At 43.7% G+C, this 20,669-nt stretch overlaps 1 protein-coding gene across 1 annotated transcript; it reads left to right on the top strand.

The window, feature by feature from the left end:
• The first annotated feature begins 17,197 nt into the window (after positions 1–17,197).
• Positions 17,198–20,447, top strand: LOC127808622 (cytochrome P450 82A3-like). Its single transcript, XM_052347192.1, has 2 exons — positions 17,198–18,124; positions 19,821–20,447. Exons 1-2 carry the CDS (start codon positions 17,198–17,200, stop codon positions 20,445–20,447), a joined length of 1,554 nt encoding a protein of 517 aa, XP_052203152.1.
• The last annotated feature ends 222 nt before the right edge of the window (positions 20,448–20,669 follow it).

The raw sequence follows: 20,669 nt of genomic DNA, 5'->3' as shown, positions 1-20,669 counted from the left end.
TGGGACAAATGATGTTTTGCGTATTTATTTTTTTAGTCATATCTAGTAAAGGATATTAAATGTGTAGTTAGATTTTCTTACGGTTATGAAAAAAAAAAAAGAAAAAATTATGAGTTGTAGGCCCGGAAGAAGAACGTCACAACTATTCTTTAAATTTTTACTAATCTCAACACTGCACATTTTACTTTGTCGAGTAAAATATAACATTTCAAGGTAAATTATTTTGTTGGGTTGTGTCTTTTTTAAAAAAAAGGGTAAAAGAGTAATTTAAAAGTCACTATATAAAAAAAATGTCAAATAATTGATCAAGTTTTAAGGTAAACCATTTCTTTGAGCAGTGTCTACTTATTTTTAGCAAGCACATAAAAGTAATTTAAAAGCCACCTAGGTTATACGGAAACCAATATGGGAGAAGTTTTTTATACAAAATGGAAATGGGTTAACGGTATTCTTTTGAAAAAATAGAAAACAAAAATATGGGTTAAAGTGCAAATTTAAAAAATATAGGAGTTTGTTTGTAAATATATTATTTAACATATATATGCACATACATCATATTCCTCTCATTTTCAACATTCTATACATACATATACATATATCATTTTCTCTTTATTCCGATTTCTTTCGATTGCCTACCTATTTATTTTCTTCTCCAACAACTATCTCTAGTAATTGTCTCTCGTCGTCTTCTTCTTGCCATCACCACATTTCCTCTTGCTGTCGACTTTCTTATTATTGTCGCCACCACCCCAACCCTCGTCACTTTCCTTCGTATTTTCCTTCACCATTGTCGTTGCACACATCTTTATTTGTCGCCATCAACCCTCTCGTTGTACACCGTCGCTATACACCCCTCCATCTATTGCTATATCCTCCCTATTCATCACTTTTCGTTATTAAAAATGGATTTCCAACAATTTTATGTAATTTGTGAAATGGCCTCAAAATATTTTATAAATTACATAAATGATCTCAAAAACATTTCAAGTCGTTTTTCCCATATTTGAAATTGAAAACGGTTGGAAAAAGCCGAAATAAAGTCTTCAAGCCATTTTCGTGCGTCAAAGAAAGCCACCATGCCAACAAGAAAAAGAAAAAAAAAAATTATTGCATCGTATAATAATGTTAGTTTGTCTACAATTTAATGGGTAAAGTTCTTAATTTTTCATTATTAGCTGATGATTCAAGTGGTTGGAAATGTATTCGGTGAGGATAAATCTTATGTTCGAGTCTTTTAACTTTTAATGTTGTCTTTTTTTGTTAGAGTTCATGTGATTTTTTTATCATTTTTTGTAAAATTTAAGAAGTAAAATGAAAAATAATATCACAATTAATACTTAATGAGAGTACAATTCAATTTTTTGAATGTCTAACAGTTGTGCATGTTTTGTGAATTCTGAAAATAGTTGTTAATCGCAATGTGTAAGCTAAACAAGTCAGCATCAGTCGAGACAACATCATATTTAAAGGAGAGTTTCTTGATTCTCGATCCTAACTTTTTTACAATAAAAGAAATATTATTAATCTTATGACACATTTTACAACATAAAATTATTCAAATATTAATAAAGTTAATAACCAAACATATATAATCTCAAACTCATTAACCCACCATTTTCATTTAATTAAGGGTCGTTTTACAAAGCCCGACGGATCTACCGAACAGCTCACAGAAAGGGACAAAAAAGACGATTTTATCCCGTCTATTTTGCAAATTTACAAAGCACTCCTCTACCCCTTTTTTAGTGCATCTCCTCTACCATGGCTGTCGCGCCTCACTGCAGTCGCCTCGTCTTGTCTCTGTAGTCTCTCTGTCATGGCCGCCTCGTCTCATTCTCGCCGACAATAGAAAAAAAGTAAGGCGTAGGGGCAAAATTAACTTTTTACTCCTTTCAGTAAATTCGCCGGTAAATTAGTCGGCTTTCTAATATTTTCCTTTAATTAATTACACTTGATCACCGATCACATGCTAGTGTTGATTTTTGTATATAAAAAAGGGATTCAAATTTGCCTCAATTATTGTCCGTATGGGGGCACAGTAAATTGGATGGTGGTCACGACTCTCGAGAGAGATTGAGATATTGTAATGATAAAATGAAATCCGATAGCCTATTAAATAGTAGAAAATATATTTTTTTTAATTTTTAAAATTTTAAGTTTTTATTAAATGATGATATAATTTTTCATTAAAAGTTGATTTCTTAAATTTTTGAGCCTTATATTATGAATTAGAAAATATTTCTAAAATTGAAACATAAGTGTATTTGTCTTATTTTCATTAAAAATAAAAAGCCTTTGATAATTTTTTTTAAAACGTCATGAATTTCTTTAACACCTTGAACGGGTGTTTTTTTGTCTTTATCTGCGACAGGCTGCCCACAACTGCATTGAACGCTCTTTGCGTTCGATTATGTGTCGGCGTCCATACTGTTCAACACATGTATATATACAAACATGTTATTTAAATAGTTATCTTAAATATTAATATGTTATATATTTATATTTATATAATATAAAATATAATAAATCACTACACTAAGTAAGTGTTCAAATAACATTTTAAATATATGTATATATATGAAAATAAATTAGTATTGTTATATGTATTTCCCGCATCACCACGCATGGGCCAGACTCGGTTCGATAGACCGGCCCAATCACCCAAGGCCAAGAAGGCCCGGACGACCTCGTCAAGGATGGTCCAGCCTCCACCAAAGATCCGGAACTCGTAAAACGAGCATATGGCGAGCTCCCGGTAATCCCCCAACGAGCTCGGAGCAATCGACTAACGAGCTCCTGAAATATCCTCCAGATCGCTGGCCTAAAACCTCTAGCTCGCATGAGCGGCAAAGCTGCTGAGAAGTCAGAGGTAGGGTCCGATCACTTTATCTGTAACAGCCCATGCCTCTCGTAATGAGGATCCCACTCTCGGTCTTGCGAAGGCGGTAAGAACTGTTTGTCCCCCATTATACAAATACTGTATTTTTATATATTATCTAGATTGTAAAAGCCCCTCAAGATAAATGAGAATAAAAGAGACCATGAGGGGCAAGGAGGAGAAGAAAAAATAATAATCAGATACCACAACTCTAGGAGAATAATCGGATGGCGGCCGTGGACTAGGCATCGTTCTGGCCGAACCACGTAAAAGATTCTGGTGTACACGCTTGGAACTTTAGGGGGGAGGGGTTTTCTTCCTTCCTTCTCGGTATTTTTGGATTGACTCACCGCGGCCCAAAACGAATCACGGTCGGCCGAAATCAAACGTCGACATTTTGGCGCTAGAGGAAGGGGCCGCTCTGATCAATAGCCATGGCTAGAGGAAGGAATACTAGAAGTTCCGAGGCGGCGGTCGACCCACCTGAAAATCACCACGACCGACCACGAGACTTACCACCAAATGGAGGACCCATTGCCCCGACAGCCGATACTCCTTTGCTGCTGCCCGCCGGAGAAGCTCCCGGCATACCACCACGGGTCCCTGTCCAGCCTACTGTCCAAATCACTGGGACAGGGACGATCCGGGATTGGCAGCAGCGCCAGGAAGCATTGGAGAATACGGTAATGCAACTCGCCGACGCGGTCAGAATTCTGGCCCAAGCTCAAGCACGGGCTGTCCACGACCCACCGGGGTCGCCTCGCAGGGTCCGCCAACCGCGGGAGGAGAGACACCCACCCGCGGAAGAAGATATCGGGGATAACTATCCGTCCCCAATTCACCGCTCCCCAGTCCGAGAAAGAAGCAGGCGATCGCAAGCCCAGCAATCAATAGGACCGGACTCAACTGTGGAAGAGCTGTATCAAAGGGTGCGACAGCTGGAAGAACGACAAGGAGTCCGCAGCCAGAATAATGGCCGTGGGGATAGGACGCCGTTCGCCAGAGAGATTGAGCTCGAACCCCTGCCCCGGAGGTTTAAGGTCCCGAGCATGCCACAATATAATGGGGACAACGACCCCTATGATTACCTGGATGCGTACAACGTGCAAATGGATCTACAGACAACCAGCTCGCTGGCTAAATGTCGCGCCTTCCCAGCAATCTTAGGAGACATCCCCCGAGCTTGGTTCAGGAGCCTTCCGCCTCGTAGTATCAACAGCTGGGAAGAGTGCCAACAGAGGTTCCTTAACCAATACAGGGCTCTAAGGAGGCAGCTCGCGCCACCTTGCCACCTCGCCACCGTATTCCAGAAAGCAAACGAGCCACTAAGGGATTACATCGCCAGGTTCAGGCGCGAGGTGAGCAACGTCGAGGATCCCTCGGATGAAAGTATCCTAACGACGATCTCCTCCGGCCTTCGAAAAGACGGAAAGCTCTACGAGAGCATCTACCGAACCCCGGTCAAAGACCTGGGGGAATTCTATGAACGAGCTTCCAAGGAAATCCGATGGGAAGACGCCTTCGGGACGAAGAAGCCCGTCGGGTCGAGAGAAGAAGCTGGGGGCTCCAGCCAGAGTAAGAGAAGGCACAACGGAGACGCCGGAAGAGAAGCTCGGGGGGAGCGCTCGAGCAATGAAGTGTTCAAGTGAGCTCGGAAGGCAGAGGGAGATGAGCGACCTCATAGATCACAGCGCTTTGACAGCTACTGTGCCCTGTCAGACCCCCAAGAAAGGATCTTCGCCATCGAAAGGAACAAAGAGGAATTCGGGAAGCCCAACCCGTTAAGAACCCCAAACAAATTCCGAAACAAAGAAAAATTTTGCGCGTACCACAACGAAACGGGTCACAACACCTCGGAATGCTGGGCCCTAAGGGACGCCATCGAAGATCTGATAAGAAGAGGTCGCTTGAAAGATTACGTGGTGCGGCCGACTAATCAACCAAGCCAGCCGCCGGTACAGCAGCAGCCTCCCACCGATGATGACCAATCACCGGCTGTACGAACCATCTACACGATCCATGGCGGGCCCCACCTCGCTGGATGCTCCCACAAATCCCGCGACAAATACATACGAGAGGCCAACCATGTCTTGCTAGCGAGATCGGGCGAACAGCCGGTTCCCGCGAAGCGGCCTAGGGGTAACCCAATCCCAGAGAAGATGTTTTTCTCGGAAGAAGACGCCAGAGACGTCCATTGGCCACACAACGACACACTCGTTATACGAGCCCAGGTCGGCAACTCCGAAGTGCGAAGGATAATGGTGGACACGGGCAGCTCGGTAAATGTAATGTACAGAGCATGCTTTGTATCAGATGGGTTTGGACCGGAACAGTTGAGTTCGTCCCCAGAGCCACTCTATGGGTTCACGGGAGACGCAGCGATTCCCGTCGGTCGGATCAGCCTTCCCCTCACCATCGGGGATGCGAACCGCCAAGCCACTACTTTGGCAGAATTCCTAATAATTGACTGCCCCTCAGCATACAACGTCGTACTCGGAAGGCCGGCGATGAACGACCTGGATCTAGTCACCTCAACCAGGTCGCTTACGGTGAAATTCCCGACCCCCGACGGTGTAGGGTGTGTACGGGGCGAGCAGCACCTCGCAAGACGTTGCTATGAGGACGCCCTGAAAATGGGAGCAAAGGGAAAGAAAGTAAATATCATCGCAAAAGTCGACCCGCGATCAACCGGCCGATGGGAGGACCTGGATCCACGCGAGGTCGACTGCGAAAAGCCCACCGGTCCCATGGAAGAGCTCGAAGATATCTCAGTCGGCGAGGCAGACGAGGAAAGGCACCTCAAGCTAGGCAAGAGTCTAGCCCCCGAGGTAAAATCCCAACTTATAGATTTCCTTAAAGCTAACCTTGATGTATTCGCATGGAACCACGAAGATATGGTGGGAATCGTCCCAGAAGTCATGTCACACAGGCTCAACGTAGATCCAAGCTACAGGCCAGTGCGCCAGAAGAGGAGGCCAATGACTCCGGAGCGTTATACCGCTCTTAAAGAAGAAGTGGACAAACTCTTGGCGAATAATTTCATCAAGGAAGCCCACTATCCGGTCTGGGTGGCCAACCCGGTCCTAGTAAAAAAGAAAAACGGGAAGTGGAGGACCTGCATCGACTTCACCGACCTGAACAATGCCTGTCCTAAAGACAGCTTTCCCTTCCCCAGAATCGATCAGCTCGTGGATGCAACGGCTGGTCACCGCCTCCTCAGTTTCATGGATGCCTATTCAGGCTACAACCAGATCCCCATGAACCCCACGGACCAAGAGCACACCTCGTTCATAATCGACCGGGGGCTCTATTGTTACAAGGTCATGCCTTTTGGATTGAAGAATGCTGGCGCGACCTACCAGAGGCTGGTCAATACGATGTTCGAAACACTGATCGGAAAAAGCATGGAAGTATACGTTGACGACATGCTGGTAAAATCCAAGCAAGTGACGGACCACGTTTTCGATCTAAGAGAAACGTTTGGAGTCCTCAGGAAATATCAGATGAAGCTCAACCCGCTCAAGTGCGCCTTCGGTGTAGCCTCTGGAAAATTTCTTGGGTTTATGGTAAACAACAGAGGCATTGAAGCCAACCCAGACAAAATTAAGGCTCTGCTCGACATGAGGTCGCCCATAAGAAAGAAGGAGGTGCAAAGCCTCATTGGTCAGGTCGCGGCCCTGAGCCGTTTCATTTCAAAGGCAACAAACAAGTGTGCCCCGTTCTTCGAGCTTCTAAAAAAGGAGAAAGACTTCAGATGGACAGAAGAATCCGAGTTCGCATTCCAACAACTAAAGGAGTACATGGGACGGGCCCCACTGCTCGCCAAACCTAAGGAGGGAGAGAGGTTGACCTTGTACTTAGGAGTATCCCAACAGGCTCTCAGCGCGGCCCTCGTTCGGGGGGAAGAAGGGGTGCAGCACCCCATTTATTACGTTTCCAAAAGCCTAATCGATGCAGAAACAAGGTACGCACCAATCGAAAAATTGGCTTACTGTCTAATAGTGGCATCAAGGAAGCTGCAACCCTATTTTCAAGCTCATGAGATCGAAGTCCTGACCAAATACCCATTGAAACAAATCCTCCAAAAATCGGATACCTCAGGCCGTTTACTAAAATGGTCTATTGAGCTCGCTCAGTTCGACATAAAGTACAAACCAAGGACGGCGATAAAGGGTCAAGCGTTGGCAGACTTCATTGCCGAGTTTACTGGGCCAATTGACGAGGAGCCGAAAAACCTGAAAGGACCGTCCTGGGAACTATACGTCGATGGATCATCGAACGAACAAGGAGCGGGAGCCGGGGTTATGCTAATAAGCCCTGAAGGTCACAAAATCCTTTGCGCCCTGAGGTTCGGTTTTTTAGCCACCAATAATGAATCCGAGTATGAAGCCTTATTAGCAGGACTCCACCTGGCAAAGGAAATACGAGCTGAATTCTTGGAGATCTTCAGCGACTCTTAACTAGTTGTCAACCAGGTGTGGGGAGAATACCAGGCCAGAGACACGAAGATGGCAGCATACTTACAGAAGGCACGCGAACTTTTAGCCACTTTCGAAAAATATGAAATGCACCAAATCCCCCGTTCCCAGAACTCTCATGCGGACGCTCTGGCTCGCCTAGCAACTGCCCGGGACGCAGAATTCTTGGGGGACATACCTGTCGATTTTTTGGCCACCCCGAGCACGGAACAACGAGACGAAACGCTAATGATCACGGTACCCCAAAACTCATGGATGACCCCCATCTTGGAGTATCTGCAAGACGGGAAACTACCGGAAGACAAGCTGGAAGCACGTCGCCTGCGAGCTCAAGCCGCCCGATATTGCATCTACGATGAAAGACTGTACAAGAGGGGATTCTCAGCCCCACTCCTGAGGTGCATTGACGGCACCGATTGCCGGTCTATGCTAGAAGAAATTCATGCAGGCCACTGCGGTAATCATGCAGGGGCACTCTCTCTGGCACAAAAGGCCCTCCGACAAGGGTTTTATTGGCCCACCGTGAAGCAAGATGCCATAGAGACGGTCAAGAAATGCGAGAAGTGCCAAAGGTTCGCCAAGGTTCCGCGAGCTCAACCGGCTTACCTGCAGCAGATGAGTAGCCCTTGGCCCTTTGCCATTTGGGGCATGGATCTAATCGGGCCGCTGCCCACGGCTCGCGGAGGATGCAAACATGCCATAGTGGCAGTTGACTACTTCACCAAATGGGCAGAGGCCAAAGAGCTCGCACAGATCACCAGCGCGAAGACACAAGCTTTTACATGGGATAACATAATCTGTAGATTCGGAGTGCCACAGCAAATAGTAACGGACAACGAAACCCAATTCACCAGCGAGCAATTCATCCAATTCTGTGAGTCAATGGGGATTCAAAAGAGTTTCACCGCCGTTGATCACCCCCAGGCCAATGGGAAGGTCGAAGCAGTCAACAAAATAATCAAGCAGACCCTGAAGACAAAGCTTGAGGCTAGAAAGGGGGCCTGAGTGGATGAACTGCAAACAGTGCTATGGACCTATCGGACAACAGCCCGAAGCAGCACTGGAGAAACCCCATTCTCGATGGCGTATGGGTCGGAGGCTATGATCCCCGCTGAGAATAAAGTGGCCAGCCACCGAAGGGCCACCTTCAGCTCAGATCGCAATAACGAGCTACTGGCAGCTAATCTGGACCTGCTCGAGGAATCAAGAGATGTAGCTCGCGTGAGGATCGCCATTTATCAACAAAGGGTGGCACGATACTATAACAGGAAGGTCCGAATCCGACGTTACAATGTCGGAGATTCGGTACTACGCCTAGTACTGCCAGGAGCACGGGCGGCAAGCGATGGCACCTTAGGTCCTAACTGGGAAGGTCCATTTATCATCAAAGAAAATTTGAATAACGGAGCATATCATCTAGAAAACATGGACGGTCTCCCTCTCCCACGAGCTTGGAACGCAAAACACCTTCGCCCTTACTTCAGATAAATGTAATCGTTCTTGCCTTTGCTCCGTCTTTTTCATTACGAATGACTTTCATGATTCTGGTCAGAATTTATGAACTTTCATTGCACTTTATTCTTATTGGTATTCGATCGAATGCCCCCGTAACGAGGGGTCGAGAAGCCATGGTTTGCGAGCTGAGGCCTAAATAACCTAGCCGCGGCGCTACGGTCAACGGCTTAACCGAGCATTCACCTTGGTCCCTCCCTCGGGTCGTGGTTTGCGAGCTGAGAACCAATCATCTTGACTTTATGTCATGGTTTGGAACCTACTGAGCAACCGCTTCCACAAGTAACCCCGAGCTTGGGTTCGCTAGCCAATGTCCTTTTATCTTGGCTTAAAGCTGATTAGTGGTTAATTTTGTAACAAGTTTGTTATAATTATACCCTTCTTTCGATCTTAAAAATGGTTTAAATTAGATATTAATATATATTTTATGATTATATGCAAGTTTAAATTGAAAAATGAATGAAATGAAATTTTAAAGTAAAATTTAATAATAATAATAATAATATATAAAATTATATATAATACATATACATCATTATATGCATGCATGTAATATATATATATATAATATAATCTAATATATATATGTTCCATGTGTAATACATATATATAATATATAATTTATTAATAACATTAAATTATTATTTTTTTTTAGGCATGAAGAATTCAAGCCCATGAAGAAATCAAGTCCATGAAGAAATCAAACCCATGAAAAATTAAAGTCCATGAAGAATTCAAGCCCATGAAGAATTAAGGCCCAATTTGAGCAACCCATGGAAAATATTATTTGGAGAAGGCCCAAGGATTATTTTTAATCCTAATGAAGATTAAAAACCAATTTATAGAAATCTATTTTTATTTTTTATGTGAGAGCTTTATTAGGTGTGTTTTTTAGCTAAAATCCATTTAACTATTAGGTGGATATTATAACTAAAATCCATTTAACTTTATGAGTGCTTTATTAGGTATGTATTTTAGCTAAAATCTATTTAATATTAGGTGTGTATTATAGCTAAAATCCATTTAACTTTAAGTGTGTGAGTGCCCATTAGATATAATTATGTCTAATTGAATAATTAAAATTGTGTGGTTTGTATTGCATCTTGTGGCCTATAAATAGCTCACTTGATTGCATTTGTAAGTGTGATTATTATTCTTGAATAAAAGTTTAGTTGTTTCCTTATAATTCTCTCTTTGAGAATTGTTCTTGTTCTTTCTCATTTTCTTTAGTACTTTCTCTTATAATCTTACTTTTTTTCTTTCTTCTTTTAAATTCTTATGTCATTTATTATTAGTTTATTATTCACCGCCTAAATGGCCGGTTAATTTGTGCCTTTAAATTTCTGCAATTTTAATTCTTGTCATTTAATTATTCACCGCCTAAATGGCCGGTTAGTTTATGCCTTTAAATTCTTGCAATTTTCATTCTTATCATTTAATTGTTCACCGCCTAAATGGACGGTTAGTTTATGCCTTTAAATTCTTGCAATTTTAATTCTTGTATTTTAATTATCTACCGCCTAAATGGCTGGTTAGTTTCTTCTATTTTAATTCCTGTCATTTAAATTCTGTTATTTAAATTACGTCATTTAAATTTCTGTCAATTAACTTTCAAATAAAAATGAGTAGTTAAATCTAATCTTGGGTTAAGGCAAGGACAGTGTCCAACGCTAATGATTCCCAAAGAAAGCTGCGTTTTAAATAAGTAACATTAATTTAAATTTCAGTATGAGTGTGTATTAATTATTGAAAAATCACTAGGTTTGGATTGGAGCGTAAGCCTAACTTAGAGCTTTCATGCCATGTATGAGAGTTACTAGAACTGGAAACGCTATCATACCCAAACCCGGATGATTAATTTAGTTGTTTTGTATATTAATTGTAATTGGATTTATGGTAGTTGCTTAAATTAGAATCCCGCATATCATGTATGGGGATTGCTTAACCTAGAACTATCATCATCTCTAATTGCATTTAATAACAAACCCTCATATCTGAAATTAAATTAATGTTGCTAATCTTTTATGCTAAAATTTGGGAATCAACGGGTTGGTACTGAAATTGTCTTAACTTAAGCACTATCCAAATTCATATTTTTACGTTTAATGTTTATTTCAATTTTTGCCTTACTTTATTTTCTAGTATCTGTTGTCTAAAAACAAAACCATAAAAAATCTTGTTGTCAATTTGTCCAAATGCGTGTGCGTGTGTGTGACATTCTTTTTCTTTTGCCATAAATAAATCTCTCAGTGGATGACCTGGATTCATCCAGAAAATATAAATATAAATTTGGACTACAACTGCACTCGTACACTGGCAAGTATAAACCTCTCACTAAAATAAAAAAAAAATATAAAAGTTTTATTATGATTTGTTTTTATTGTGTTTTAATTGCAGGGTGAGAGTGCAGTCAAAAGCCTTGGTCTGCAACCTACCTGGGTGTTCCCTCTCAGTTCAAATAAAACTTGTAGAAGCCACTGGGTGTTAGCTGAGGCCGTAACGCGACCTACCTGGACACATATCCCGGCCGTACAAGTCAAACGAGATAACAAGCCATGGTGTGTTAGCTGGGGTCACTCTATGACCCGCCTGAATATATAACTTGGTGGTACAGGCTGCGCTTTCACTAGCTGGGGTCCTCCTATCTTGGCTTAAAGCCATGGTCTGCGACCTACCTGAGTGTTCGCTCCCAATTTATTGAAAACTTATTAAAGCCTCAACATGCCGGCCGAGGCCATGGCATAATCTCATACCCTAGCAAACTTTGCGTATTGGACCCTATCAGCTGAGGTCCGTCTTAACTTGGCTAAAAATAAAGCATTCGCGACCTACCAGGCACACGCCCTATAACGAGCTTCTCAGCCACTACATGTTAGACAAGATCACAAGGCCATCCGACTTTACATATATCTCGGGAAGGCTCTCGTTATTTCGTCAAAATATGCCGAACGGGGTTTCCTGGAAATTGCCTAAGTATGAGTGTTCGCGCTGATTATTACAACTATCATCAACGAGCTAGTTAAAGAGCGTTAGTCTACGAGCTGATAAAACTCCGGATCTACCTGGACCTATGTTCGAACAGTTTATTATCAAGTTACATACTCAAAAGTTTCTTATCAGTGAACCTTTCAAAAATACGGGAGCTTTGTTGAAGAAATTTTCAAGTTATACCATGAAGAAGTTACTTTCAAGTCATGATTCAAGAATCGTCATGCCAAAACCTCGTCAGAGTTAACTTGAATTCGCGAAGAAATCTGAGGCAACGTGCACAAAATGCCAATTTTTATTATTAGATGAAGCTCACGTTACAAAAAAAAAAAAAAAAAATATACATGTGGGAATCCTAGCTAAGAGGGGCGTTCGGTTCTGCAGGATCAACCTCGACAGGGCGAGCTTTGGTAGGTAGGGTCGGCTGGAGATCGACCTCGACAGTCCCGGCTGGGCAAACCTCGGCAACCTCCACAGGAGGCTCCTTGGCAGTCTCACCAGGCTGAGCCGCGACGACCCCGGATAGCTCGGCCCCGACCTGAGGAGCTTGCGTTGCGACCAAAAACGAGTCAAGGGGACTGGCATCATCAGCATCCTCCGCGGCCTCGGCAGCATACCGAGCCACCTCCTCGACAGCCTGTGCACCAAAGAAGGAGAAATCCATCTCAGGATGGTTCACCCAAAGGGTGTACAGAAATGCCGAGCAAGTGTCGGATTTGGTCTCCCTACACGCCGCGTCCATCCGCTCTCCGACCTCCGCCCTTATATCGTCAATGGTCCTCTTGGCAAGCTCCTCGCATCGGACGGCACGATCATCCGCCCGTGTCCGCTCCTCATTCGCCGCCCTAAGCTCTGCCTCGGTTGATTTGAGTCGCTCCTTAGCCCTCTGCAACTCCGCCTTCGCTCCATTTAGCTTGCCGGTGAGCCCGGAGTTGGCTTGCTCCCACATGTTCTTCGACCTGCGAAGCTCCTCGTCGAGATCTTTATTCTTCTGGATCTCCATCCTCAGACGCGTCAAGCAACCCTCCACCTCTTTCTGAGTGGCAAGGAGCTCGACCTGGAGATCTTTCTTCTCGTCCGAGAGCTTCGTTATTTCGGCCTTTTGGGCGTTCTTCTCGTCCTCAAGCTTCGCTATTTCGGCCTGACGGGACATGCTCACCGACTGAAGCTGCTCCTCAAAATCTTTGTACTGAGCTCGGAGCTTCACGGCAGCAAGAGAAGTCTGCAAAAGAAGAAATGTTAGCTCATTAAAAAAGTAGGCTAAGAAACCGAGGTACGAAGAATTCCTACTTACCACCAGGCTGTGACGGGCGACAAAATCACAAAGGGGGATTCCCTTTAACTTCGGGTCGTCGAGGGGCTTCGAGTTCGGACCCAGGAAGTCGGGCACGGAATCCAGGAGGGGACCAACAAAGACCCCTCCTGGCAGGGCCTCCACGGCCAGCTCCTTCTCACGGACCCTGACCCGTTTGGCCCTGATATCCTCCCCCTGTTGCAGCTGGTCCGATCTCCGTTTCGAGCTGGCAGCAGGAGCGTCTCGAACCTCCACTGCGACCTCCTTCCCACGGGCTCTACTCGAACCATGGTCTCGGGAGGCAGGGGGCCGATGCCCCAGCTGCAGATGAGCTTGCTTTGACTGTTGGGGCTGACGGGGCAGTGTTCTTTGCCGCTGCTCCTGCTGCCCCCCCCACGACTGTTGGGTTTGCTGCTGCTGAGGGCGTGATTGCGGTTGCGGCTGCGGCTGCTCCGACCTGCCATCCCGCGAGCTATAGCTCGGGGTTATGGAGGACGTAGTGCTCGACCTCGCCCTATGACGCTTCGGTTGGAGGAGCTCGAGATCAACCATATTATCGTCTTGGTCGGCTTCCCCTCTTGAACTGTTCGTCTCAGCGAGCTGTAAGCCGGAAGGGAGAATCTCCGCACCCAAGTCCCTGAAATGATCTCCCTCGATAGTCTTAGTGCCAGGAGGAGGGGCGAGCTCGTATTAGCGAAGTAGCTCGTCCGAAAGTTCAAGAATTTCCAAGCTCGACTCCGCAGCCACAAGTTTGCCAAGGATATCAGTCTCTTCGGCAGATAAAATCGGTTTCTTCCCCCCAAAATCTGCATCAAAGCATGAGCAAGTTAAAACAAGCACTCTCGGAACAAAGGAAAGATTTATGAGAGCTCATATTCTCTTACCAGGGGTCAGTGCGAAGCTACAATTCCTAAGTAGAGAAAGGGAAGGGCAAGACACGAAGAACCAACTGGACTTGTAATCGCCCACGTTGGACTTCCCCTTTGCTTTACCCTGAGGAAGGGCGGCCTTGTACGGAGAATGACGAGCCGCCAGGTAATACAGCCTGTCCTTGGCATTTTTGAAAGAAAATAAAAATCTTACCAGTTTTGGCGAAGGGAGAGGAAGTTTGTTTATAAGGAATAAAACGGCCAAAGAAGTAAGTTGGGCATACGAATTCGGTGTTAGTTGGAAGGGGGCGAGCTTGACGTCGTTCAAGAGGGCGATAAGGTACGGGGCTATTGGGAACCTAAAGCCAGACTCGAGGTGTTGGGGGCTAATAGCTATGAAATTGGCTGGCGGGTAGGCTGCATGGGAGCTCGAAGCAGGGATGTATATTCGGCAGGTCCTGGGGAGACGAAATTCCTGAGCACAAGTCATCACCTCGTGAAGCTTGGCATTGGACGAGAATCTTTTGAAGACCGCAAGATCAGCACTCCCACCAGCGATCTGATCTTGAACCTTCAGCTCGGTTTCCCGAGAGATCGGGACGGCGACCTCCCTGCACCCCGAGCTCGCACCCCCAAGATTTTGGCCCTCCATAATGAGACAATCTTCGGAGCTCGAAGTGTCGTTTTCTCCTACGATATAATTGCAGCGCTTTTGACCTGAATTTCCACGGTGTTGGTCGGACATCTACAAAGGAAAAGAGAGAACAGTCAGGTCGCAAGTCGCGAACCAGACCTCAAGAAACTAGAAGAAAACCCTAAAACGTCCCCTAGGTCTTCCAGGCCGAGCGCTTCGCAAAAGGGGTACCGCCTAGGGCGGAGGGGCTGCAGCCGCAAGCCCGGTGTTCCATGAAAAGCTAATCCTAAGGTCATTGGACCCAAAGGCCCAGCAAACGACAAACCGAATCGTGCCGTTTCTCCAAAAATAAGAACGACATCGATCGACGAAGCCAGAGAAACCACTGACGGCTAACCAACGGTGGACGGCCTCACAAGAAGAAGAAGAAAGTTACGACAAACTTACCTAAAAGCTGCGCTTGATGACTGAATGGGGACTCGTACCAAGCACCGGATGAGAACGACAGACGTCTGAAAACACGGCGATAATGGAGGCCTCGAGAGAGGGAAGAGAAAGCAGGGAGGCAAAGGTTTGAGGGAGTTTCAAAATAGCGTGAAAGAAGAAGCGGGTGGACACTCCCCACTATTTATACTGACGGCCTGGTCCATCCCAACCGTCGGATCGAATGACGACTTATCACATGCTCCGCATCCAGCGGCCGCACAACAGCTTGTGGGTCCCACGAGTGTAATCATGCGCAGAAATGGGGAGGGGGCGCGCATTAAATGCGCTGCCGACAAAGCGTGCTGCGTGGAACGACGAGACTTAAGGTGATTGGGCAGAAGTCGGAGGGATGGAAGAACAGCTGGCACGCGTCAGTTCCCAGCACGAAGATCATGCCGTGAACTGGGGGGGCTTATGTTATATGTATTTCCCGCATCACCCCGCATGGGCCAGACTCGGTCCGATAGACCAGCCCAATCACCCAAGGCCAAGAAGGCCCGGACGACCTCGTTAAGGAAGGTCCAGCCTCCACCAAAGATCCGGAACTCGTAAAGCAAGCATATGGCGAGCTCCCGGTAATCCCCCAACGAGCTCGGAGCAATCGACTAACGAGCTCCTGAAATATCCTCCAGATCGCTGGCCCATCCAGGTCGCTGGCCTAAAACCTCCAGCTCGCATGAGCGGCAAAGTTGCTGAGAAGTCAGAGGTAGGGTCCGATCACTTTATCTGTAACAGCCCATGCCCCTCGTAATGATGATCCCACTCTCGGTCTTGCGAAGGCGGTAAGAACTGTTTGTCCCCCATTATACAAATACTGTATTTTTATATATTATCTAGATTGTAAAAGCCCCTCAAGATAAATGAGAATAAAAGAGACCATGAGGGGCAAGGAGGAGAAGAAAAAATAATAATCAGATACCGCCACTCTGGGAGAATAATCGGATGGCGGCCGTGGACTAGGTATCGTTCTGGCCGAACCACGTAAAAGATTCTGGTGTACACGCTTGGAACTTTAGGGGGGAGGGGTTTTCTTCCTTCCTTCTCGGTATTTTTGGATTGACTCACCGTAGCCCAAAACGAATCACGGTCGGCTGAAATCAAACGTCGACAAGTATGTTGCTAGAGAAGGTTTTTGATTTCCCGAAAAGGTTATCGAGAGTTATCGAGAGGGTTTAAAATGACGAAAATGTCCTCTGTAATTGCTTCTCCATCATTTTCATAGTCGTTGCCTCTCTCATCCCTCCCCTTTCCTATAGTTGTCGTCGCCTCAAGCTGCCTCACCTCTCGTGCATCAACAGTCACTATATCCACCGTGACAGATGTAGTGATGATTGATGAGCGAGAAGCAAGGTAGCGTGAGGCGAGAAGGCAACGAGAAGACCAGGCAACAATAGTAATGGAAAGAAAAGAGACGAGAGAGACGACAATCATGGAAGGAAAAGGAAAGCAATTGCAAATGGCAGGAGAATGAGATGTGTTTTTATTATTTTGACATACTTTTGTCAACCAATGGATAAACTTTTTGAAGTTGAATTATGCCTAATTGACTTGTTGATTTGTGCTTAACATTGGGTTCTTAATTTTGTGTCTAACTAATTTTGCCTAAGTTAGGTAACCTAACTTTGTCATTTAGGGGGTATGCTTCATGTATAAATATCCTAATTCTCCATTGGTTTTAGCATTCCATCTCATTCCTCAATGAGAAACATGTTTACTCATATTGTTAGAGAGAGAGAGTGATATTTATTCTCTCCTTACAATTTAAGAGTAGTTGTAATTTTCTTATTCTTTCTAGTAAGATTCTTCTTTTGCTTGCCCGTGGACATAATCTATATTGGATGAATTATGCACGTAAATTTTTGTATTTATTTTATCTTCAATTTATCTCATTTCAATAATTAGTTACAATCCATTTAAAACCCATCATTTTTCGACACTCGGCCAAATAACATGGTTTGTTTTTACAATTTCCACTTCTTATGAAGATCTTGCCGTCTGTCTTGATACTCCATTGCCGTTCTAGTTCCTTCCGCTTTCTCTCTCTCTCCTCTCTCCCAGATGGATTTACAGTCACTGTTTCAAGCAATTGTAGCAGTTCTTTTCCTCTACTACTCATGGAGGTTTTTCAAAGACAAACGTCATGCTAAGAACGGCGTCGAGCCCCCCAAACCAAGCGGCGCCTGGCCGATCTTGGGCCACCTACCCCTCCTCGCCGGCCAAACACCTGTTTTCCGGAAGCTCGCCGCCATGGCCGATACCTACGGCCCGATATTCTCTCTTCAACTCGGCATGCACCCGGCGCTTGTTGTTAGCAGCAAGGAAATGATTAAAGATTGCTTCATTACGAATGATGCCGCTTTCATGGATAGGCCGGAGATCGCCGCCACGAAATACTTGGGCTACCATGGCGCCAACTTCGCATTCGGCCCGCACGGGCCCTACTGGCGGAAGATGCGCAAGGTTACCACCCTCGAGCTTCTTTCCGACCGGCGGCTAGACTCCCTCGGCCACGTCCGCGCCTCCGAGGTGGGTGCCGCGATAAGAGAGTTGTCCGCAAGGTGCGGCGGAACAACCACGGTGGACATGGCCAAATGGTTCAGACAAGTGACTAGAAACATGATTCTAAAAATGATAGCCGGAAAACGATACGATACTGAGGAAGATGGAGATAACGAATCGGAGAAAGAACGGTTCACGGAAGCGTTCGGGGAACTTGCGAATTTGACGGCGAGTTTCGATTTTTCGGCGGTGGTGCCGCACTTGAGGTGGCTGGATTTGCAAGGAAGGGTTAGGGCAATGAAGCGAAATGCGAAGAAGGTGGATGGATTTCTGAGCAGTTGGGTGGAAGAGCATGTTCAGAGGTGGCAGAAGGGCCAGGTGGAAGAGCACGGCTCCGACTTCATCTACGTGATGCTATCTTTGTTTGCAGAACATGACTCCATTGAAGGCTACAAAACCGAGACCATCATCAAGGCTTTGGCCCAGGTACAGGATTGTTTTTAGATAATGCAAATAAACAAGGCTGATCTATGGGGGGTTTGGCCAATGAATCTTGCTAATTTTTTAATATGCTTCTGATTTTGGATATTTGGTGGGTGTCTTTGATCGTCGAAAATCACTTGCCATCGACAGTGCATTTTACACTATTCATAAAAAATTAAAAATTAAATTTATAAAAGTTTAATTGTTAAATTTGACCAATTTTTGTGTGTGTTAACTTCCTTAATTTGGAGTTTCTAATCGTAAGATTTGATTGTGCGAATCTCCGGCTGATGGTGGTTATCGGCGATGGAGAAGATGTAGGGTGTCGGAGAATAGAATAAGAAAAGAGAAAAAAGAAAAGAAAATAAAATTATTCTTAAATTTTGAAAATAAGTATATATTTATTTAAAATTTTAAAAATATAGTATATTTATATTATAATTAAAAATATAGAATAACATATAATATATTATTAAGTGTTTAATTTAATATAAATTATTGATAAGAGGTATGTCAACAATTCATTAATCAAATTTATTGTTTTATTTTAATAAAAAATTAATTTTATTATTTAATAATCAAATTTATTGAATAAAATATCATAAAATATTATTTTTCAAAACTTCAAAGTAAACGTGTTTTCTAATTTTTTATTTTAAAAAATAATTTTTGATAATGATAAAAAGAATGCATTTTTAAAAATCTCAAAACAGACACTAAAAACACAAAATACAAAACTAAAAACTAAAATACGAAAAAAAATGCAATATTAAATTTTCCACCGATAGTTTGGGATAATTCATGTTTGGTGATACTTATTAATTTGGTTATATAAATTATTTTTATTAGTGGAATAGGAAATGGGACGATAGCTCTGGGCTTGACTACAAGAATCTTCTCCTCCTATTTATTATTATATTATAAACAATTCAATCCCTATTTAAATTTTGTTTCAAAAATTGTATGTGCTTCAACAATATTTCATATTCTCCTCTTTATTTGAATCTATATTTTATTTATTTATTAATAAATTTTAATTTTATTTATTTTAACATATACATAATTAATAATCAAATACACACATATAATACAAAATAATCAGATACACATATACATAAAATTAATAATTAAATATATAAAATAATAAAACACACACAATATCACTTACAAAAATAAATATAAAAAAATCTTAAAACCACAAACTAGGTTGATTTGCTCATCGTTGTCACCGAAGAATATGACATCGCCGCCGCTGCCGGTTCTGCTTGTCGCCACCGAATCTGATGTCTACAACTCGTTTCCCAAATCTGGTATCTCTTCTTTAGCTGATTTTGCCTTTGTCTTCACTTGCAACTCATCTTTTCCGGTTAATTCAGCCTTGGTGGTCTTTTCTGGCTAATTATTCTTTTGCTGTTACAAATCAAATGAAATCAAATTCATTTTTCAACTTTTATAACTGTAGATTATATTTTTATTTATAGCTAATGATTCACTATTAATTTAAAATTATTAATGGGGATGGATTTCACAAAATACAATCTGTCAAAATTTAAAATGATGACTATACTAATTCACAAAACTACTGGTGAAAGTTATCTATAAATAAAACTATGATATTTGAAGAATAAAAAAATATTAATTTAAATAAAAGTATTTTGATTTTAGTTTGTCTTTCCCATACCCAATTTGTATTTTGCAGCTCTTCATCTTAGCAGGAACAGAAACCCCAGCTCTCACCATGACGTGGGGACTGTCCCTCCTACTAAACCACAAAGAAACCCTAAAGGGGGCGCAAGAAGAGCTCGACCTTCACGTCGGAAAAGAAAGATGGGCAGAAGAATCAGACATCAATAACCTGCCATATCTTCAAGCCATTGTCAAAGAAACTCTGCGCTTATATCCATCTGGCCCATTATCAGTGCCGCGAGAAGCCGGCGTCGATTGCTACGTTGGAGGCTACCACGTTCCCAAAGGAACAACATTAATCGTAAACTTATGGAAGCTGCATCGCGACCCGAATGCATGGGCTGATCCCGGTGAATTCAGGCCAGACAGATTCCTCCCTAGCCATGAGAGGCCGGATGTGAGAGGGCACCAACTTGAGTACCTTCCGTACAGCACTGGCCGAAGAATGTGCCCCGGCATTACAGCTAGCATGCGAATGGTGCACTTGACGCTCGCTCGTGTTATTCAAGGTTTCAATTTTGCTACTCCCATGGATGAAAGTGTTGATATGAGGGAAGGATCAGGGATGGCGCTATCTAAAGCCAAACCCGTCGATGTGATACTCACTCCAAGACTTTCACCTAACCTGTACGGATTGTAAAATTCCCACTGAAAGGCCAAACGTGCCTTCAATGCTGTAGATATTAGAATATAGAAAGTAAAGTTGATTTCTATAGACTCCATATCAACCTTTATTGAAAAAACCTACCATATTGACACCATGGAATTGAACATCATCTCGCGAAACCTTCCAAAACTGTTATAATTCCAAGCACTTAAAATGCTTCCAAAACTCAATGGAAGGTTTCGTGACCTTTGCTTG

The sequence above is a fragment of the Diospyros lotus genome, chromosome 8, assembly GCF_014633365.1.
Source record: "Diospyros lotus cultivar Yz01 chromosome 8, ASM1463336v1, whole genome shotgun sequence".
NCBI lineage: Eukaryota > Viridiplantae > Streptophyta > Magnoliopsida > Ericales > Ebenaceae > Diospyros > Diospyros lotus.
The sequence above is the reverse complement of the archived record's forward strand: the minus strand, read 5'-3'. Positions and strand labels throughout refer to the sequence as shown.